Genomic DNA, 23,837 nt, shown 5'->3' with positions numbered 1-23,837 from the left:
CAGTCCAGTTAGTCCTGTAAGACTTTGTAATGTGCTGAATAATATAGTGGCTATACATTCGTCTTTACAGATGATAGCAGAAGCATAGCTGCTAAGCTTTACTAAGAAAAAAGAAGTGTGACTACTATGTCCTTGGACATAGGCATATTTTTCTCAGAAGAAGATTCTGGGTTATTGCCCATTGTGTATCTACCACTCTCATTCTAACTTATTCACTCTCAAAAGGTCATGAAGACCAGATATAAAGAATGTTCTTATTACAGAAGATGCACAAAACTGTATCATCTGGCCTTGTTAGCATGCAGTGAATAAAGCAATTTTATTGGGACTCAACTGGTGCTATTTCAGTAAAAGGCAGTGTTTGTTCATTGCAGTATAGCACTGCTTTTTTTATTTTTTTATTTTTTTCTTGTGGCACTGGGGATTGAACCCACCCAGAGGCACTCTACCTCCCAGCTCTGCCCCCAACCCTTTTTTTTTTTTAATTAAATTTGGAAATGGTCTCAGTAGGTTGATGAGAATCTCACTACTTACTGAGACTGTCCTTGAACCTGCAATCCATCTGTCTCAGCCTCCCAAGTACTAGGATTACAGGTTATTTTTATGTCCAGCTTATTATTTTTAAAGACATATTGGTATGAAATCTTATAGAGCTCATCTTTGATGTCACATAATAACATTTAACATAAATTGTAACTTGGCCATTGCAGAAGATCTAATACAAGTTGAAAGGCGAAACTTAATGATTATTTATTAGGTGACATACACTATAATGATCATATCACAACACAGCTATATTCTTAGCCTTAATGGAAAGTTACTGGGGTAGTGGCTTTATCCTCTTAATTTATATCAAGATTTCTTTTTAAAGAAGTCTTTAATAAGATCATGGGATACCCAGATAAATTCTAATTAGTCCAGAATTATTCATATTAGCTTGTATATTACAGTATACTTCTCAGAGCTAATAATTTCTTGTCAGTCAAGTTACAGATGATAGAAGGTAAGAAGATTCTGCTTAGAATTAATTCATGCTTATGATGGCATCTTAAATTTTAGGTAGAAAAATTCCTGAAATGGGTTAATGAACCAGCAGGTGAGGAAGCATCACAGGAACCATTTTCTCACCATGATGCACAAGATACTTGTACAAGCAGTGATTCAGAGGAACAAGACATTTCTGCTAAAAAAGCTGATGACCCTGTGAATCCAGAGCCTGACAAGTGTCAGACTGTGTCTTTAGCCAGTGAACTTGAAACAGAAAAGAATGAAGGAGACAGCTTAGTAGCAACTATTCCAGAGAAGCAGGATTGCCTGACTCAAGAAGTAACAGGCTCTCCCCAGGTAGAAACTGAAGGTAAGAATAACTATGCTTTGGCTTGCTAGTGGATTTCAGTAAGTACATTTTTTCCCTTTAATTTGTATTTGCCGTAGTTTTTACTTTTGTGTAATCAATACCTCTGGTTGTTTAATTTTAAGTAGAGAGCAGGCATATTAAGTGTAAATGTATTGATTGGCTATGAGTTGGCATCCAGAAAACTCTTCTCTCTTGCCTTAAGAGAGCACACTAAAGTCAAACGGAAATCATGTGGGAAAGTTGCATTCGAGGACCACATCTGCCATTGACCTTGGTCTCTGCCACCACTGTGTGCCATGGGGTTGAGGATGGCATGTCCATCTTGAAATACAGGATAGCCTAGGTTTCTTCTCTAATAATTTTTGTTTGGTCTTTTGTGATTGATGGTGGTAGAGTTTTGAGGTGGTGTTATTGTTTGTTTATTTGTTTGGGTTTGGCACATTTTGATAGTGCATTAACAAAGTATTCAGTGTAGTTGCCTCTAATGATAAACAGCATAACTTTCACTTTATGTCCTTCTGTGCTTTTAGAATTTTGTATAGCAACAGTTTTTTTATAGCTAAAAACAGTAATTGTACTCAGTGGAATAGTGAGGCTTTTTTTTATAAAGTAGACATTTTAATTTGAAATAATATTCACCTGATTTTATTAAGCCATATTTATTGTCTTTTTTTTTTTTTGTGGTACTGGGGGTAGAAACGAGGGGCTTTCTAATCCGGGTTATACCCAGACCTATTTTATACTTTATTTGGAAACAGGGTCTCACTTAGTTGCTGAGAGCCTCACTAAGTAGCTGAGGCTGACTTCAAACCTGTGCGATCCTCCTATCTCAGCCTCCCAAGTTCTGGGATTACAAGCGTGCGCCACCACGCCCAGGTAAGCCATATTTATTGTATCCTTTATCATTTCTCTCTTAATTTAGTATTGAACAAATTACTTTGAGTCTTGATTGTTTTTCCTTGTATGAGTCACTATGTACATACCTCTCGTCTTCATATTACACATTTCTCTGCCCTTCTAAACAGCATGCCTCAAGTAGTTTAAATTTCTTTATTAATATTATAACAGCTTATGTTCATGTGATACTGCAGGTTTTTGAAATGCTTTCAAAAAATGCTTTTTTATTTAATTTATAAAGTATCTCAATGAGAGTGGTGATTTGTTCTTTATTCTTATAAATATGGAAAGTATAGCTCAGAAAAATTAAGAAATTCACCCAAATAAACTGCACATCTAGAACCTAGTACCCATATCTCTGACTCCTGAGTCCCATTTTCCTACACTACCCTACTTTAGTGAATACCAGTTACTATAATGGTGATAGATTTTATGTGGAATGATACCACCTTCACAGAAGCATTTGGAAAAATACTGACTGTTAGAATAATTTGGGGAATGTTGACGTTTAGTATTCCAGTTATGTTACAAGATAAATAAGAATTATTCCAATTGTCATTATTCCCTGTTAATGAATACTTATATACTTTGATACTGACATAGTTTGCTATTTGCAACAATCCAGTGATATATTAAGACATAGTTCCATGCTTGAGAACCATTTAAATGTCATAGAGTTTTATTCCTTGTCAGTCACAATCTCTTGGTTTTTTAAGCTTAACTGTGATAGCATTCTCATCTACATTGCAGCATTGCTGCTGCTTATCTGCACAGAACTGGAACCAAATAATCTAATAATCATTTGTCTTAAGAAAATCTCTCAGGCTGTGAATATCTTTTTTCTGTGGAATAGAACTAGTTAACCTAGTGATACCGTGTTTTGATTTCTTATTCACCGTATGTCTTCTAAGATGAATATGGTCAGGGCTAGCTCTTAATCAGTTCTTGGAAGATTTTTATTATAAATAAGAGAAATGTTTACATTTCTATAATTCTCTAAAACAGTGTTGTGGCTAACAAATAGTAACTTTTGTGCCCTATAGTAGTACTTCGGCATATGGGTTCAATATCCCTTATCGAAATGCTTGGGGACAGAAGTCTTTCTGATTTCTGATTTGGGAATATTTGCATATACATAGTGAGATTTCTTGCAGGTAGGAATCAAGTCCTAGCACAGAATTCATTTCTTTTTCATGTGTACCTTACACACATCACCTGAAGGTAATTTTATACAATATTTTTATAATGTGCCTGAGCTTTTATTGTAACTGATCACAGGAGGATAGGTGTGGATTTTTCCACTTACAACATTATGCCACACACAAAATGTTTCATACATTGGAGCATTTCAGAATTTCAATTAGAGATGCTCAACCGGTATTTCCTGTTGGTGCAATAAGTAAACTTAGTGAAATACTACACTCTCGTTTATTATTTTGTAGGAATAAAAAAGAAGCTTAGAGAGCCTGGGGTATGTTTTAAGCTCTTGAAGCCAATGAGTAACAGAAGGCAGGCTGTGATCTGAAGCCAATATTTTCATCATGCTGTACTGTCTCTTTGGGTGTGTCATTTCATTCACGTTCTAGACAGCAGGCCAAAGTTGTTATTTTATGTGGCTACTCTTGTAGATAAATTAGGTTTGTAGTTTTGTTTTGTTTTGTTTTTGGTGGTACTCGGGGTGGAACCCAGGGGCTTTTCTACCTCCGGGCTATACTCCCAGACCTATTTTATATTTTATTTGGAAACAGGCTCTCACTAAGTTGCTGAGAGCCTCATTAGTAGCTGAGGCTGGCTTTGAACCTGTGCAATCCTCCTGTCTCAGCCTCCCAAGTAAGGGTATTACAAGCATGCGCAACCACGCCCGGCCTTTGGCTTTGTTTTTTTTATAGTGACCATCTGTTTTGTTGTATGGTCTTTTTTGCATTTTATTTTAGCTGAAATAAAGAAGAAAAAGAAGAAGAAGAAGAAGAACAGGAAGATAAATTGTCTGCCTCCTGAGATTGCTGCTGTTCCTGAGATGGCAAAATACTGGGCCCAGAGATACAGGCTTTTCTCCCGGTTTGATGATGGAATTAAGTTGGACAGAGGTAAAGTGTGTATTCTTTTTACTTTAATATGAAAGTACTTTAGATATACAGAAAAGTTTCAAGAATAAACAGAATTTTTATATTCTTTTAACTAGTAATCTGCTTTCAACATTTTGCAATATTTACTTTAACATTTCTGGAATATACATGTGTATATCTTTTTCTGACTCAGTTGTCCAAGAAAAAAGATATTTTATGTAACAATAAATTATTTCTACAGTCTATATCCTTGTTTTATCAGTTGTCATAATCATGTTCTTTATGGAATTTTTTCTTTTCAATATGATATGTACTACTGCATTTAACTTTCATATTCCTTTAGTTTCCTTTCATCTGAAATAGTTCCTCAGCCTTTTTTTTTTTTTCCTTTTCCCGGTACCAAGATTCTCACAAATTAGAAAAGTGCTCTACTACTAAGTATAATTTCCGTTCTACTTTAATGTTTTTCAAAGGGATGATGGCAGGTTGTTTTTTAGGATTGTAAAAGTAACTGATAACATATTAAAAGAAGATCTGTGACAACAGACCTGATACAGAAAGTTATACTTGCTCAACATTGGAAACGTTGACTTTTTTCTTGAGCTTTCCTGCTGTGATCTTGAACTACTTACTTAGCTCAGGCATGCAAACTAATACTCATCGTGGCTACCTAAATGGTGGACTATATTAACTACCAAAATCAGAGAGTCTTGATCAATAGTGAGATTTCAAGGGTTCTGTGAACTTAAATAATTTGCAAAATATTTATTTAGGACAGTACATAGGAGTTTATTAGGAATAAGACTTGGAAAAAAAATCTTGAAATGCTATCATAGGAGTATATATGCTATTTTTCCATATAAATGGCTTCCAGTAATAAGGAGCCATTGAAAGTTTTGATAAAGGGAAAGAACAGGAAAATCTATGCAGTATTTTGTTTAGAAATATATTGTTCTGTAAAATACAATTTAATTTTGCAGGAAAGGAAAGAAAGCATTATTTTCTCCAGAGTGGGCACAGGGCCTTTTTTTTTTTTTTTTTTTTTGGTGTTACTGGGGTTCCTGGAAGCCCTTCAACTTCCGGACTACATTCCCAGACCTATTTTATATTTTTATTTGGAAATAGGGTCTCCTAAGCCAGCACGCGCAGCTGGCTTCGAACCTGCGCGATCCTCCTGTCTCTGCCTCCCAAGTGTGGGGATTACAAGCGTGCGCCACCACGCCCGGCTTCTCAGGGCCTTATTTCTGAAATTGATAAGGATTCTATTATTTCTTCAGTCCTTCTGTAGTTTTCTGTGATCCGCTCATTGCCTTTTCTAACTCTTAAAAACATAGTTTTTTTCTAAGGTACCCGGTATAAACCTGGGTCATTGCTTCTCCATTAGAAAAATAATTGGGAACCTGGTGGAGTGTTGGGAGCTACCCAGTTGAAACAGTTGACCTTTCATTATTCATACAGGGTCTCTTAAGCCAGCATGGCTGGCTTCGAACCTGTGCGATCCTCCTGTCTCGGCCTCCCAAGCACGGGATTACAAGCGTACGCCACCACGCCCGGCCTTTGTAGAATTTTAACTAGATAATTTATTGGCTTTTAAAAGGAGAAACCAAGTCAGGCATGGTGGCGCACACCTGTAATCCCAGCATTCAGGAGGCTGAGATCAGAGGATCGATCGCGGTTCGCGGACAGCCTCAGCTACTTAGTGAGGCCCTCTGCAACTCAGTGAGGCCCTGTTTCAAAATAAAGAATAAAAAATAGGGCAGGGGCTATAGCTCGGAGGTCACATGCCCCTGGGTTCCATCCCCAGGCCCGCAAAAAAATAAAAATAAAAGGAGAAACCAAGCTTTTGAGTGCGTGTGTGTTTGCGTGTGCGTGTGTGCGTGTGCGTGTGTGTGTGTGTGTTACTGGGGATGGAACCTAGGGGCATTCTACCTTCAGGCTACACCCCCAACCTATTTTTTATTCTTTATTTTGTTTTTTGTTCGTTTGTTTTTTGCGGTACTGGGGATGGACCCAGGGGCAATCTACCTCCAAGCTACAGCCCCTGCCCTATTTTTTATTCTTTATTTTTTTATTTTTTTTTTTTAATTTTATTTTATTGGTGCACTGTATTCATACATCATAGTGGGATACAAACTTTTGTAGACATACATGCACACATCGCCCAGTCAGCCCCCACCCGATCCCCACCCCATTCTCTCCCCATCCCTCCCTCCCATGCTTGGCTTAGTGGTTGACATCTAGTATTACAGCAATTTATCCAAAATTAAAAATGATAATCTCACATAACAGTTTCATTTGTCTGATACCAAGCTTTTGATGTCTTAAAGATAACATTTCAATATTTCTTTTTGCTTTCTTTCTTACCAGAGAATATTTTTTTCTTTTTTTTAGGTGAAACTATCATATATTTATTTTTCAGAAAAAAATCTATCCTGATATGGAATATGGACTCTAGATACCCAAAACAATCTCGAAGCAAAAACAAAGCTAGAAGATGTATATTTTCTGATTTCAAACCATATAAAGCTACAATAATTGAAACAGTGTAGTTGGTTATCTGTGGAGATTCATTATTTATGTTAGTCTTTTACCTATCTCTAAATTGTATTGTTTGCCTTTATTGTTGTTAATTTTTAGGATTTCTAGTTGGAATATTAATATACCTTCAGATATAGCATTTGGAAATATTTTATCCAATTCTATTAGTAACTTTTAACTCTGTTTACATTGTCTTTGGATATACAATATTTTCTTTTATTTTTTTAGGGAGTTTGTATATTCTTCTGTTGCCTGTGCCATTGAAATCATATCCAAGAAATCACTGCCAATTTCAATGGTGTGAGGTTTTATGACCCAGATTTTCTCCTAAAAGTTTATAGTCTTAAGATTTATATTTAGGTCTTTTATCTAGTTTGAGTTAATACTTGTATGTGGGATTAGGTAAGGGTCCAATTTTATTCTTTTCCATGTAATTATTATTTTTCAACAATATTTAGTTAAAAGATTATTATTTCCACCACCAAATCTTCGTGGAAACCTTGTCAAAAATAACTTGACAATATAGGGAAGAAGTTAGCTCTAGGCTTGTATTTAACTCCAATGGTCTATATATCTGCCTTTAGAACAGTATTCTTTATTTTGAAACAGGGTCTCACTGAGTTTCAAAGGGCCTCACTAAGTATCTGAGGCTATCTATGAACCATGTTCCTCCTGTTTTAGCCTCCGGAATGCTAGGATTGCAAGTATGTGCCACCACGCCCAGCTTTATTCTTTATTTTGAAACAGGATCTCACTGAGTTGAAGAGAGCCTCACTAAGTAGCTGAGGCTGGCTGCGAATCCAGATCCTCCTGTCTCAGCCTCCCAAATGCTGGGATTACAAGTGTGTACCACTATGCCTGGCTCAAAACCAAGCTTTCTAAAAATATGTAAAGTTTTCTGTGCTTATACTCAGCTTGGTTCCTTGAAATTTAGCTTTTTTTTTTTTTTTTTTTTTTTTTAGTTTAAACCTGGCTCCTGATTGAGCAATTCAGAATTTTTCTAACTGCTTAAAAAATGGTGACAAGTTATCATTCTTACATCTTAATTTTTTTTATTGGTGCATTGTAGTCTCACATCATCATGAAGATCATGTTGACAGTGGAAATACATTCACACAGTATTTAATGCTCCCTCCCTCGCCACAGCCTCCCCATTTCCCTCCCAATACCAACTGCCCAGGTTAACAATGTTATGCTATATCCACATGTATAACACATAGTCACACGTAGCATTTCCATTAATGAACTTCGTCCTTCCTCCCCTGCCCTTCCTCCCTGGCTCCACTGAGGAGCTCCTCCATTATCTGGAGTCCCTCTGTTATCATCTTAACAGAAATTCTCTTCCTTTGCAGAAGGCTGGTTTTCAGTTACACCTGAGAAGATTGCTGAACACATTGCTGGCCGCGTCAGCCAGTCCTTCAAGTGTGACATTGTGGTAGATGCCTTCTGTGGTGTTGGAGGAAATACCATTCAGTTTGCCTTAATGGGAAAAAGAGGTAACAAGCTATCAATGGAACTTTTATTATTTCCAGTTAATTCATTTTACTTTAATCTGTGTTGTGCTTTAATATATAATTGGTAATTTAATACCAATATTTAAAATATTAGCATATATATATATATATATATATATATTTTTTTTTTTTTTTTTTTTTTTTTTTTTGCGAGTCTAAGAATGGAACCCAGGGGCATTCGACCTCTGAGCTACACCCCCTGGCCTATTTTTTATTTGTAATTTGAAACAGGATCTCGTTGAGTTGCAAAGGGCCTCACTAAGTAGCTGAGGCTGTCTGCAAACTGCAATCTTCTGTTTCAGACTCCCGAATGCTGGGATTATAAGTGTGGGCCAGTGGGCCACCACCCCGGCTAGCAAACATATATTAAGTATTCACTTTGTATCACATCAATATAAGTGCTTAATATATAATAATTTATTTAACCAACCAACCATCTTGAGAAGTATGTCTTACTATCTGCATTTCTTGGATATATTGAGACACAAGAGATGAAGTGAACCTACTTACTGCTGGACTCAACATTATAATATTCTCTAATACTAAAATTCTTCTTTAGAAGAAAAGAACAGTGGACAGCATTGCCAGCCACTCACTGTGTTTATGACTTTGGACATAATCTCACCATAATTGTTTTGTTTACATTTTGCTTTGAAACAGGGTCTCACTAGGTTGCTGACCATCTGGCCAAGTTGCTGAGGCTGATTTTTTTTTTTTTTTTTTTTTCCCCCAGTACTGGGGATGAAACCCAGGGACATTCTTCATCCTACATCCGAGCTATACCCCAGTCATTTATTTTGGAACAGGGTCTCACTAAGTAGCTGAGGCTAATCTTAAACCTGTAATCCTTCTATGTTAGCTTCTTAAGCATCTCACCTTAATTTAAAAAGAAATAACAAGCTGGGCGTGGTGGCGCACACTTGTAATCCCAGCACTTGGGAGGCCGAGACAGGAGGATTGCACAGGTTCGAAGCCAGCCTCAGCTACTTAGTGAGGCTCTCAGCAACTTAGTGAGACCCTGTTTCCAAATAAAGTATAAATTAGGTCTGGGAGTATAACCCAGAGGTAGAAAAGCCCCTGGGTTCTACCCCCCCCCAATACCGAAAGAGAGAAAGAAAGAAAGAAAGAAAGAAAGAAAGAAAGAAAGAAAGAAAAGAAAGGAAAAGAAAGAAGGAAGGAAGGAATTGAGATAGCCTTATAATACCTTTTAGCTTAAAAATTATTATGAGTCTTATTGACACAGTGGCGAGAATGACAAGAATGACAAGTCACACTTAATGTCTTTTATGAATACTCGGTTTATTTTACAATGCTCATAACACTCCCATCTTCTCTAACTAAGCCACTGGCCAGATAGCATTTGGTTACCTGAAGCAAACGGGTCTCTACAGGTAACCTAGGTTCAGGATCACTGTCACAGCTGTCATCAATGGTCGAGGTGCAAATGCTCGAGATCCGGGGAGTCAGATGAGAATGAACCCAACTCACCTAGAGGAATCGTCCAGCAGCTACCAGGGGAGTGTCCCCCGGCTGGGCTAACTTCCAGCCTCTTAGACAGTTGGGTCAGAGCCGCCAGTCTGGCCATTTGCCAGGTCATATATACCCAAAATTGATGTCACTGATTACGTAGGTTCATTGCTTCCACCATCATCTTGCTTTCTCAGCTGTTTCATCCTACAGACATATGTCCGGGATGTGTGTCTGTTACTTTGTCCTTATCTTGTCTTCCAGTTGTCCCATCCTGCCTATGTGTGCCCGGGGTGTGTGTTTGTTAATTTGTCTTGGGTATGTCAGTTACATCCTTCTTCTGCCCCGTTTTCTTTACATATCTGGCCAATCCATCTGTCTCTACACTGTACCTATATCCTGACATATATTTCATATATTCACAACATTTTTTATATATATTTTGTATGCTCACAACAAATATCATGAAACTCTAGAAGTCTTTTATATAATACATCATCCTTTGGTTGACTTTGGAATTAGAAAGGAAATCACCATTACTATATATCTATCAGTAACTATTTCAAGTAGATAGTATGCCTCTTTCGATGGGAAAAGAAGGCTTTAAGAAATGGAACAAATGGCTGATTAGCTCAGTTAGTTAGAGCATGGTGCTAAGAAAGCCAGGGTTATGGATTCCATCCCCATAATGGCTAATAATCTGTAGTCAAGCAAAATGGCACAGGCCTGTAATCCCAGCAGCTGAAGAGATTGAGCCAGAGGGATCAAAAGTTCAAGGCCAAGTTAGTTAGCCTTGAACTAAGTTCAAGTTAGTGAGGCCTTGTCTCAAGATTAAAAAAAGGGCCAGGATCCTGGTGGTGCATGCTTGTAATGCCAGCATTTGGGAGGCTGAGACCAGAGGATTGTGGTTCTTGGACAGCCTTAGCTAGTTAGGCCTTTTGCAACTCAGACCCTGTTTCAAAATAAAGAATAAAAAATAGGGCTGGGCATGTAGCTCAGAGGTAGAATGTCCTGGGTTCCATCCCCAGGTCCACAAAAAAATAAAAGATAAAAAAGGCTAAGGATGCAGTTCAGTGGTAGAACACTTGCCTAGCAGGCATGAGGCCTTGGGTTCAATTTCCAGTACTAAAAAAAAAAGAAATGAGAGAGAGAGAGAGAGAGAGAAGAGCCAGGCATAGGGGAGCATGCTTGTAATCCCAGCATTTGGGAGACTGAGACAGAAGAATTGTGCAGGTTCCAAGATAGCCTCAATTACTTAGTGAGGCCCTTTGCAACTCAGTAAGACCTTGTTTCAAAATAAAGAATAAAAAATAGTGCTGGGGGTGTCACTCGGAGGTAGAATGCCCCCTGAGTTCCGAACATCCCCAGTACCACCAAAAAAAAAAAAAAAAAGGAGAGAAACAAAGTGGAATGGTAAGCCAAATTTATATAGCTGAGTCACGAAACCAGGTTTTTTTCTGATTGGGGCATCCTTCCTCTCTTTTCTAAAAAAATTTTCTTTCCTTCTGGTGTTAGGGATTGAATCCAGAAGCATTCTACCTCTGAGCCACACCCCAGCCTCCCAAGTACTGGTATTATAGACATGCACCCCCAACACCTGGCTAAATTCTTCTTAATATGTCATATAATGTGACATTTTAAAGATATCTCTTGTTGACGGGCTTGGTGGTGCACACTTGTAATCCCAGTTCTTGGAAGGCTGAGACAGGAGGATTGCGTAAGTTTGAAGCAAGCCTCAGCTACTTAGGTTCTAAGCAACTTAGACCCTGTTTCCAAATAAAATATAAAATAGGTCTGGGGCCGGGCATGGTGGCGCACGCTTGTAATCCCCGTGCTTGGGAGGAGGAGACAGGAGGATTGCGCTGGTTTGAAGCCAGCCTTGCTGGCTTAAGAGACCCTGTTTCCAAATAAAAAAAATATAAAATTAGGTCTGGTAGTGTAGCCCGGAGGTGAAGGGCTTCCAGGAACCCCAGTACCACCAAAAAAAATAAATTTAATAAGAATAAAATAGGTCTGGGAGTGTAGCCCGGAAATAGAAATCCCCTAGGTTCCATCCCTAGGACCACAAAAAATAGATAGATAGATAGATAGATAGATAGATAGATAGATAGATAGATATTGTCATGTCCTACTTTAAAGATGCTAATTTTTTTCAGTTAACTCCAAATTATACATGTCAATGATAGTTTCCATTTCAAAAATAGATTTTAGCAGTATCTCATTTATATGAAGTTCATAAGGTAAACTAGGGAAGCATAATATGATTCTGAAAAGCGTAGTATGAAAATTAGAAAATGAAGTGGCTGGGCATGGTGGCGCACGCTAGTAATCCCAGCGCTTGGGAGGCAGAGACAGGAGGATCACGCAGGTTCAAAGCCAGCCTCGCTGGCTTAAGAGACCCTGTTTCCAAAAAAAAAAAAAAGAAAAGAAAAGAAAAAGAAAATGATGAAGTGAATCTTACCATTGATTTTAAGACTAATGCTGATAAACTTTGTCCTCTTATTTCTGTGCTCCAAACATGACATTTGCTAGCTTTCTATGGTTTCCTAATAGCCTAGACAAAAGCTATTTTCAAATTTACCAGAATAGTATTAATTTTTTTATTTTCTCTGAATTCACAGACTTTGCAAGATAAGCCATTCCTATGAGCTCAAATTAGTATACATTGCCTAAAAGTGATTTATCCTCAAAATTTGTGAAAATAATCTTTATTGTAGCTCTGTATCATAGTACAATAATTAAAATATATGCCCCCTGATGAAGTAGCAAATAGATATGGTTATTTTCTTAAAATATTATGGAAACTGCATAGTCTAGATTTGTACTTCATCAAGTAGTGATCTGTTGTCAGAGCTTTCTGTAGCTTGGTGCACATTTGATAAGGAAGATGTCCAGTGTGGGTCCTCGACTAAAAGGAGATTATTCCTTACATGTTGTCATAGGCCAACTCCCTTCTTAGCCCCCTGGTGTTACTTAATCATACACCCTTACAAATTGCCATCCTCTGAGGAAAAAGGAAACAGATAACCAACACCAGCCTTCCAGTGCTGTCACAACCTGACCTTGGCCCTGGCAGCATGTGGGACTGGAAACTTAGGATCCTTCCAGCATGTTCAGTGTGGTAGTGATGTCCCATGACCTGCTTCCCAAACTAGAAGTGTCTATTCACAGATGCTCTGTGAATGTTGGTTACAGATGTTCCCCCTAAAATCTTCTAGGATGCTTGAGCCGACTATATTGTGGCAGTAAAATCAAATCAGTTATAATTTGTGTATGTGTACATACACACACACACCTATAATCAGTTGCATTTAACTGTTTTAAACTTACTAGTATCATGTATGCAAGTGTTTTTGCATATGCACACGTGAAAAAATGGCTTTGTGTATAATTGGCATTCGTTTGCATCAGATTTATTTCTTTTTTTTTCTTTTTTTTCTTTTTTTTTTTTTTTTGTGGTACTGGGGTTCCTGGAAGCCCTTCTTCCTCCGGGCTACACTCCCAGACCTATTTTATATTTTATTTGGAAACAGGGTCTCACTATGTTGCTGAGAGCCTAAGTACCTGAGGTTGGCTTCAAGCCTGTGTTGATCTTCCTGTCTCAGCCTCCCAAGTACTGGGATTACAAGCATGCACCACCACGCCCAATTTAGATTATTTAATTTTAATCAATTTAAAATGATAGCCAGGTGTGGTGGCCAATACTTGTAATTCCAGCATTTGGGAGACTGTGACAGGAGGATCACGGTTTGCAGACAGCCTCAGCTACTTAGTGAAGCCCTTTGCAACTCAGTGAGACCCTGTTTCAAAATAAAGAAGAAAAAAATAGGGCTGGGGGTGTAGCTCGGAGGTTTAATGCCCCTGGGTTCATCTGTAGCACCACAAAAAAAAAGTGATAGTCATGTATGGCTATTAGCCACCATTACTGGACAGCTCTGTTCTATATAATATCAGCAAATATTTGTCAATATTTTATTCTGTGGTAGTGTGTTTATATTCTCTTGGGCCCAAAATTAAACTTTCCCTCCAAAAGAAGTAGAGGTGAAAATAAGGTTAACTGAGTAGGTGTGACATTGAAAGTCATTTTTTTTCTTTTGAGTTTTGAGTTTTTACTATTGTTAGCATATTTTTCCATGTCTCTCTAAATTTATAAAAGTAAAGTAGCAGATTGAGCAGCTAAAATGAATTTTTTCTCAATGTAAATATTAGTTTATGTAGAACAAGAAAAATTGCCTGGTTTCACAATATATATTATACTTGGTGCTTGTATTCATTGTTCAAATGATTTAGTTCATTATTTCTGAAAAGTGTTAATACATTTTGAAAGTAGCATTTTCTGGAAAACAGCTACATTTCCCTGATATCCATGCTCCTTGCATCAAGCCTCCACTTAGCCCTTTCACATGTAGACTACTGCAGGCAGGAGCTGGTGTGTTTACAGGCACACTGGAGTAATTTACCATAAGACATGAGTAAGCTAAAGTTAATTATGTTTGCATTGCTTTGCAACAAGTTAAATGAGAGCCTGCCAGTGAACACATATTTTCTATTCCCTTTACCTAAAATATCTTAGTATATCATCACAGATACTTTTATATTTTTATTCATAACTTGGCTATATAGCTTTGTAAAAATATATCTTCTTTTGGTTTTCTGTAGAAGTCATAGAATTAGTCTTTATTTTGGCACTTGCCTCATTTTGCAGAAGCTTGTCTTTCCTGAAAGCTACCTAACATAAGACTTTACATGCAGGCAGTGCCCTTTGCAAGTGCTTCCTCTGTGGCCCAAACACAGCAAAAACTAAGTCGATATTTTGTGGCAGTTCTTGTGGATTGCTTAGGTAAAGATGGCTGAGTGAGACAACCTTGAGACCTGCTCCTTCAGTTACATTTTCTTGGTATAACAACAAGTGAATCTTTTCTAATTTAAATTTAAAGTTATAAATAAAATGGCTATTTCTGCCATATATAGTCAAATGTCTATCTTTAAATAAGGTTCTTATACATAAGACACATTGAAAAGATGAAGTCTTCTATATAACTAATAGTGTTAACTGATTCCTCTTTTTTTCCCCATTTTTAGTGATTGCCATTGATATTGACCCTGTTAAAATTGATCTTGCTCGTAATAATGCAGAAGTTTATGGGATAGCCGATAAGATAGAGTTCATCTGCGGAGATTTCCTGCTCCTGGCTCCCTGTTTAAAGGCTGATGTTGTGTTCCTCAGCCCACCTTGGGGAGGGCCAGACTACGCTACCGCGGAGACCTTTGACATTAGGACCATGATGTCTCCTGATGGATATCCTTTGGAATGCCTAAGAGTTTGCTCAACAGTACTTGTGGAGAGGAAGGAGTGTGTGTGTGAGTGCGTGTGTGTGTGTGTGCGTATGTGTAAATGGTAAAGAGGAGCGCTATTAGATCATAGTATTTTACACAAAAAATATAAAATTATAATATTTATATTATTTATATAAAATATAAAATTTATTTTACACAAAAAATATAAAAATTATGTAGTGATCAATCTGCAAATAATGGGAAAATACTGTTTCTCTTGATAACTATCCAGTTTTACCAATATAAAACAAGAACCAGGATACATTAATTGTTTGAAATTATTGTATGGAAATTCAGAGTTCCTCAAAACCTATTCCTAGTGTTTGTGGGTAACCATTTCCATAACTGTTTTTCAATTCATGCTGATCTTAGCTAATTTACTGCATGTCTTAACTTTTTTTTTAACGGGAAAGAGGCAGTATTATGCTTATTTCTTATTCTATTTTCTCAATTAGGAAATGACAGAGTATGTATTTCTGACTTGGCAGCCTACCACTAGGCTAATTGAATAAGTTTAACTTCTAATCTCTGACCTTTCAAGGATAGTATGCTGCTGACTGATAACATCTTTTGCTTAGTTCTCTTTCAGGTTCTGTTAGATTATAGATTCCCAAACTTACTTGGCTTACCTCCCACTTTTCAGGGAAAAAAAAAACTTATTCAGCACCCCCTTGGAAATTTACCTTCTTTAAGTGAATAAACAGAAAAGTAGAGTGACAAATTTATATTCCTCTATATATGGATATTTTGCTCTGATCTCCCCCCCCCCCCAAAGCAGGGAAATCTACTAAAGGATTTAAATTTGTGCTTTTTGTTACCAAAACATATTTGGGTTATAAGTAAGGAACATCGATTGCTGATCAGTAAATTTTTTTTTCCTTAACTGCTTTCCACTTTTGAAATTTTCAGACTTTCCCAGAAGATCACTAATAATATTGTTTATTTTCTTCCAAGAAATGCTGATTTTGACCAGGTAAGCTAATTGAAGAACTTCTGTGAGCCTCTGGCTTAACAGTTACAAGGAATGGGCAGAAAAGACACAGGACATTTTATTACAAGAGAACCCATGCCTGAGAAGTGTCTGGTAGCTGGATCTACACCTGTTACATCTCCACAGCTCCTCATGGACACACACAGAGAGCACACTAGGCTTTGACCAAAACATATAGAAAGGACAGCAGAATATGTGTTTCAAATGCAAACTCTCCAAAATCTGCCTTAACTGAAACCTGCTTTGAAAATAGAGGCTTCAAATGTTCCTAAAAATGGTAACCTAACCTAAATAGACAGATAAGGTTTTTAATTTGTCCAGGACCAGTTGTAACAGCATCTCCATGATTTTCTCAGTTGTGGTCTCACCATCTCATTTCTTTTTTCTGAGACATTCATTATGAATTGATCGTCCATATCTATATTTCTGGTACTGTAGGCCTTTATACCCTCTGGATCCCCTTAGTTTGATCTTCCAGATCAGGTGTAAGTCATTCAGTTACAAAGTCAAGTTTGTTTCTTTGTTATGTATATTACCTATGCTTTCAGTCTCATTTCTAAGAGTTGTATATCTGAGTGACTTTTTTAAACCACTGATACACTAGGAAAGGTCCTCTTTGATGTAGTTTCTGAGTGTAAAGCCCAAATGTAAATTTTTAAAGCTACCCAAGTGAATGTAATTCTCTAGGTTAAAAGAAGAATAAATGATCACTTCTTGACCTTACAGCTAAGATCAAGTATAGTAAGAAAAATATGTGAAATTAATGAATAAGCTGAACTCTGAGAAGGAAATCAAATTTGATCTTGTTGACTATTATCTATTTATGATCTATTTTATCTAAACATTAGACCTTCCAAAAAAAATATTGCATTATAACAATTATGAGAAGAAGGCACTATCCTTTGGGATCATGAGTGTTTAATATCAGACTTGATATTAAGCCTACCATCTAGCACTCCTGGAACTCAGAGCTGCTTTGTAGACTTTCAGCTAAGGCTAAGTTAGCCTATTTCACAATTCTTATTTTTCTGGTATGTAAGCATTTTGCCCCATAACTATTTCATAAAAGTCCATATGATCTTTGCCAAGCCCCAATACTATAATCCTTATATTACATATAGATTTATTTTGAGTATTTAATAACAATAGGGAAGTCACTTTAACTTTTTTGTTTTACTTCAGAAACCTGCCAGAATTAGGGTTGGTAGTTCATTCTTGTTTTCTGCCCCTAGAGGGAGCAGTGCCACTAGAATAATAAAAGAAAAGAAACTGGGGAGCTATTGAATACCTTACTTTGTTTGCTATTGAACTTAGATCAAATTACAGTGGTAAATAAACTTTTTTTCTTTATTGTTTTTGTGGTACTGGGGGTAGAACCCAGGGCATTCTGCCTCCAAGCTACACCCCCAGCCCTATTTTTTATTCTTTATTATTTTGAAACTGGGTCTCACTGAGTTGCAGAGGGAGGGCCTCACAAGTAGCTGAGGCTGGCCACGAACCATGATCCTCCTGTCTCAGCCTCCCAAATGCTGGGATTACAAGCATGCGCCACCATGCCCGGCTGAACTTTTTCTTCTTAAAACAGAAAATTTGTCTATATGTGTGATTCTAAAATGAAAGAAGTTAGTGGTACATGTATGATAGAAAACACAATTATAGTCTTGTCTTGAAATTTTTCTAAATAGGGGATGATGCTAATTATTTCCTGTATCCAGTGAAATGTTTTTCTAGGTCCTCTAATACTTTGTCTGAATTTCTTTTTCTTTGGAGACATTATTTCAGGACACACATGCACCTTGCTATTCAAACTCTATTAAACCTAGACCTGGATAATTTACAATATTTTTTGGTAAAAGGCTCTTTGGAGGTAAGATATATCTCACTCTGAAATACTTTTTGAAACATGGAGACTCAAATTGGATTCAGAGAGCCCGGAGTAAATGTATTTATCTTCTGGGTGCCAGTATCTTGCTGTTTTTCTTCATTTCTTTACTTTTATAGCTGTAGAATTTTAGTGAGCACTAGCTTTGGCTCTACAGTGCTTTGCAGACATGAAAAGCTTCTTTTAATTAGTAAACCTGTGCTCTTCAGAGGTACCACTATGCAAACTAGAATGGCTACTCTCCAAGTGGAAGCTGTACACAGCAGTTACCAGGCTACCTGTGTGTGCAAACTTCAACGTACATATTCATGTCTCTTAGCCAAGCAAGAGGAAGATGAGGAAGGGGAGGGCCCCTGGTGTATTTGATATCGCAGCTCCTTGTCCTTGTTTGATTTCATAGCTTGACATGAAATATCTATCTTAATAGCTGAGTGTGGTGGCGCACACTTGTAATCCCAGCATTCGGGAGGCTGAGACCTGAGGATCGCGGTTTGCAGACAGCCTCAGCTACTATTTAGTGAGGCCCTCTGCAACTCAGTGAGACCCAGTTTCAAAATAAAGAATAAAAAATAGGGCAGGGGCCGTAGCTCAGAGATTGAATGCCCCTGGGTTCCATCCCCAGACCCGCCCCCCAAAAAAAAAAAAAATCTAGCTTCATAAAAGTGACAGAGTCTGTACTTAAGTCACTTGGATTTACTTGTTCATAACAGTATAGAGAACAGACAGTTATCTAGCAGCATCCCTAAGAATTATTTACAAATAAAGTAGAGCCCCCCCCCCATTGTGTATTTTCTGGCCTTTGTCAAGCATACTCCACCCTTCCATGGCTTTTTTAGACATAGATTTAACCTGAAAATAGTTGGGCCAAACCCCACCTGTTCTAATTCCTCACAAAGGGGAAATACAAATTAATGTACTTAGGTGAAATATCCTGGTTGCATCTTTAATTTCAGAGATTAGTTAGGTTAACCAAGGGATCTATTTCATCTTTGTGTTTGGAAGAATTTCCTAGGCTTCTGTCAGATTTTAAATTATATTTTATGGGGGCTAAGAGCATAACTGAGTGGTAGATCACATGCTTAGCATGCACAAGGTGCTGAGCTCAATTCCCTCCATTAAAATTAAATAAATGTCATTCTGTCGTGTCTAGAAAGGAGAAAAGTTCTAATTGTAGCCATACATTATACTTCTAATTTTTGTCATTTTGGGTCTTTTGTTGGTGGGAGAATCTGGTTGTTTTTTGGTTTTCCTTTTTTGTTGTTGTTTATGTTTTCATTTTTTGCAGTGCTAGGGATCAAACCCAGGGCCTCATGAAACATAGGCAAGATCTTGGCCTCTGAGCTATATCTCAAGCCCTCAATAGTTTATTTTCATTGGTTAGTAGTTAGATAAGTCAGAATTAGGGACTTGGGGGTAACATTTCCAAAACTTGCTATATGGAAGAATAGAGCTGTATGATTGGAATAACTAGAATTATTTATAAACAAGAAAACCTATTAGGTAATATTATTTTTTTTGAGTCAGGGTCTTGCTTAGTTGCCAGACCCAGCCTCAAACTTGCCATCCTCTTGTCTCAGCCTCCCAAGTCACTGGGATACAAACATGTGTCACCTTGCCCAGCTCTCAAGACTCTTGGTGAAATCCCTGTGTTCTGTACACTGTAATTTGGGATAAATGTGAGCAGTTCCTAACAGTTTTCACCTGGCCTTTCTTTGGAGAGTTGCTGCAGGATGAGTAGAACAATGCTGGATGTTCTTGTATCGCATGTATGATCAGTCTCTGGAGAGGCTCTGAAGCTGTCAAACCTCAAGAGTCAAGTTGGGAAGGCACAAATGCAGTTTTAAGGAAATGCTTCTGAACATAAACTATGTTTCCTTGCCTTCTGTAACAACTTTTCTCAGTAATTGATGTCAATAGAAAGTAGAAGGATGCTCAGTTCCTTTGTGCCACACATAGTGCTGCCTACAAGTCCTTTACTAGACTTCGTATAACACGTTGAGCTGAAGAACAGCCCTCGCGTATCCCACATCTGATTCTTAGAACAGATAAAGGACAAAGCTCAGTAAACTGGTTATGTCCTCTCCCTGAAGTCAGTATAGGTGAGCTTTTGATGCCTGGGAGAAGTTTTCTGGCCTGTCACAGTGTGGTCCTATTGAAGACTTGAGCTTTTTACAATTGTGTTTGTCTTAATCAGGTAAATATTTGAACAAGAAATAATATCTGTAAGAGCCTGAGATTTCATTACGAATTATCTGAAACACTGTTGGCAAACAAATTAAGAAATCTCATTTGTGCCTATCGTGTGCAGAAATAGATCTAATTTAATGAATATCTATAAGTTCAAATGTTGCCTGGCTATCCACCGATAAAATATATTTTCTTCTTTTACCTCCTAGAGAACTATTTATAATAAATATTCTTACCTGACTTATTTTTAACTTTGTATAGTTATTAGTTGACTTTAACAAAGGAAAATTAGGGCAAAAGGGACTCTTGGGTAAGGCCTTTCCTGGGTTTATTTTTCCTAAGATTCCAATCACAGCCAGTATTTCAGATACTAGCTGCTCTTGTCATTGTATTTGACAGAGGTTTACAGGCCTCATAAAACACTTTTCATTTTACCTGTTTGTTTTGCAGTACTGAGGGTTAAACCCATGGCCTGGCTATTTTAGTCAGCTTTTTCATCACTATGACCAAAATTTCTGACAAGAACAACTTGGAGGAAAAGTGTATTTGGCTTACCGTTTCCTGGGTTCAGTCCATGGTCACCTGGCTCCAAGACAGAAACATTGTGGTGGCAGGACATGATGAAGGAAAGCAGCTGAACTCATGGCAGCTGGGAAGCAGAGAGAGAGAGAGAAAGAGACAACTGCCAAGGACGGACACAGTTCTCGAGGCCACACCCCAGGGACCCACCTCAAAAGCTTGATGCATTGCCTAGCGCTTGAGATTTGGGGACATCTAGATCAGAATCATAATGCTGGTGCAGGCTGTGCACCCACTGTCCTGCTCAGCTACACCCCAGTTTATCTGTTTTAAGTGGCTTCTAACCAAGTTTTGCATATACAAATATCATTTCTCCAGTGTAGTAATAGGACATTCACTCCTCTAAAATATTTATCATTAGTATTTATTATGTATTCTAATAGGATCCAGTTTGAAGCTAATTTTCTCATTCGATTACCACACATTTTTATTCTAAACTCAGTTTTCTTGAAAAGATGTAGTTTTGAAAGTTTGTGTCTTAAATTTTCTGCTTAATTTTACCAAAGTTTACCATCTTCACTGTGACTGTTTCCTGTCTTTCCTTTCCCAGCATTACCTCATATAAAATCTAGTTGATGGGAGTTCATCCTTCTATTTTCAGTCCAAACCAGTTTGTATTTTTTTAGACAAATCAAACATATGTAGGTAATGTGCCAAAAAACACAGTACAATACAGAGCTGCTCATTTTATTTATCTACCTACTTCTCTTTGGTCCCTCCCTCCTTCCCTTATTTATTCAATAAAAGGGAAGAAACCAAGTAACATTTTGTCAGTTAAGCCTGCTAGTGAAGTCTAAGGACAGCTAAGACATTGGTGGTATTTAGTATGCTTACAGTGAAGTACTATTTAGTCAGTTGAATATGAGTTTATAGTCTCTGCAACTTAGGAATCCTGACCTTTAAATGCAATGGGGAAAGTATAGAAAGTCAAATGTTTAGATTTTTTTAATCATTTTGCCATTTTTTAAAATCAGACTGCTGTAGAGATACCAAAACAACATAAACTTATTCCTAATAATTTTCTCTTTAAGACTATTTGGCTGTTTTTAAATTCTAGTTTTACTTCAAGTATTTCTTACAAAGAAACAGTGGGGTATGTGTGTATATTTTTAGGGGATTCTGTTTGATGTACTTTCATCTGTTTTGATTCATAAAACACAGCCAATGACTTGTTATTGGTGTGTGTGTGTGTGTGTGTGTGTGTGTGTGTGTGTGTAATGTACCATAGAATGACCTGTTGGTTCTTTCCTATTTCAGTGTCTGTGGCATTGTTTCTAACAGGAAATTGATTCTAAATTTATACTCATTGGTAATGCACAGTAAATCTTACCTTCTACCAGATGTTGGCATAATAGTTAAAATGCCACTGATATTAGGTTCTCTCAGCCCCCAAAACCAAACTAGACTGACTGACAACCTCTCTTCACAACATACACACGTACAGTGTTGCCTATTACAGTTTCAGAAAATTTGTCTCCTGTGTTTATGCCTCACCCTTTCTCTCAGTGACTTCCGTGTTCTAACTGCCTGGGGCTTTCTACTGCATTCCCCTTGTCCCCTATCTTCCTTGTTGCTAAAACATTGCTGGTATGAAGTGTTAAGAAGCCCAATGCAAGCACTTTGTAAAGAACCTAAGAATCTTTAGCAGCTAATTGCCACTACTGTCCAGTGTAGCAGCAATTAGATCCTTTTGATGTCAACTCTGGAAGCAGGGAGTGGCTATGGACCCCTAATATAGGGGTTGGTTACTGTGTTCTACTAGACCTCAAGAAGAGCAAAATATTTCACCACAGTTTTAAAAAAAAGATTTTTAAATAGCACAAAAGAGCAACAGGTAGATAAGGGGGTCTAGATTAGGAGAACAGCAAAAGAAACCACGAGAAAAGAAAAATGTTATTATTAGAGATAGAACTTCTCATGAGAATAAGGATCATCTCCTGGATCATTACTATCTTGCTCTTTGTTCTTAGTACAGTGTAGCAAGAACTTAGTTTGTTGAGCAATTAAGAGCAAGGTGAAGATGATAGAGCTGGGCGTGGCGGCACACACATGTGATCCCAGTATTGGGAGGCGGAGACAGGAGGATCGCAGGTTCTAGCCTCAGCAAGTAGTGATAGTGAGACTCTCAGCAACCTTTTGAGACCCTATTTCAAAATAAAAATAAAATAGGGCTGGGGGTACAGCTCAGAGGTAGAATGCCCCTAGGTTCATTCCCCAGTAGTATACACACACAAAAAAAAGATGAAAATTACAAGATGAACAAAAGTTAAAGGCATGTGTTGAAAAATAAATCTGATATTTAGGAAAGATTTTCTCTTCCTTGTGTTCTTTAGATTATGTCATTGGACCAAATAAGTCCTTTACAACAGTATAGCACCATGATCTTACCCACAATAATAAAGGGATCTGAAACAAGTATTTCTGTCCCCAGATACTGCCTTTACTAGCTACCTGAGAAGTAACAGTAAGCACTTGAAAGGCCTCATTATTTGAAGAACTTAAATAAAAACCCAGTGTAAGGCAATATGGATAAAATATTGAAATCATCTTTATGTCTCTTTGCATGACTTTTTTCTGTTCGTCTTTTTAGGTGGCCTCCTTAGCAGGGCCTGGAGGGCAAGTGGAAATAGAACAAAATTTTCTCAACAATAAATTGAAGACAATCACTGCTTATTTTGGTGACCTGATCCGAAGACCAGACTCTGAAACCTAACTGTGAGGCAGTAAAGGACATTTAAAAAGTTGTGTTGTAATTAGAAGATTATTCAAGAAGATACAAAGAGTGTCTTACTATATTCACTAATATTTTAGAACAGTCTTAAATCACCACATGATATGGGAATTTACATGACTTTAAAGAATACTGATGAAGTGCTTTGAGATCTTTGGGTAATATTCATTCTGTACTATCTGTTGTACATTAAGATAATAAGCATCTGACATGTAAAGAAGTTAGGCTTACCCAGTCCTTAATTTTATTATGTGTATATGTGTATTTTTTATTTTTAATATTTTCCCATAA

The 23,837-nt window shown here is 37.4% G+C and overlaps 1 protein-coding gene across 2 annotated transcripts in view; it reads left to right on the top strand.

The window, feature by feature from the left end:
- The window catches only part of TGS1 (trimethylguanosine synthase 1), a gene marked incomplete at both ends in the record, with an annotated part of 48,218 nt that extends 24,690 nt beyond the window's left edge, over positions 1 to 23,528 (top strand). The window contains 6 exons of one of the 2 annotated variants that reach the window (XM_080695339.1): positions 1,060 to 1,357; positions 4,189 to 4,341; positions 8,211 to 8,354; positions 14,922 to 15,138; positions 16,071 to 16,149; positions 23,406 to 23,528. In XM_080695339.1, coding sequence (XP_080551465.1) covers positions 1,060 to 1,357; positions 4,189 to 4,341; positions 8,211 to 8,354; positions 14,922 to 15,138; positions 16,071 to 16,149; positions 23,406 to 23,528 — 1,014 coding nt within the window. Of the gene's footprint in view, positions 1 to 1,059; positions 1,358 to 4,188; positions 4,342 to 8,210; positions 8,355 to 14,921; positions 15,139 to 16,070; positions 16,154 to 23,405 lie in introns of those variants that run through there. The other variant, XM_080695340.1, reaches the window with a different exon arrangement.
- Positions 23,529 to 23,837: the final 309 nt, after the last annotated feature.

This window comes from Muscardinus avellanarius, assembly GCF_963383645.1.
Source record: "Muscardinus avellanarius genome assembly, chromosome: 4".
Lineage (NCBI taxonomy): Eukaryota > Metazoa > Chordata > Mammalia > Rodentia > Gliridae > Muscardinus > Muscardinus avellanarius.
The sequence above is the reverse complement of the archived record's forward strand: the minus strand, read 5'-3'. Positions and strand labels throughout refer to the sequence as shown.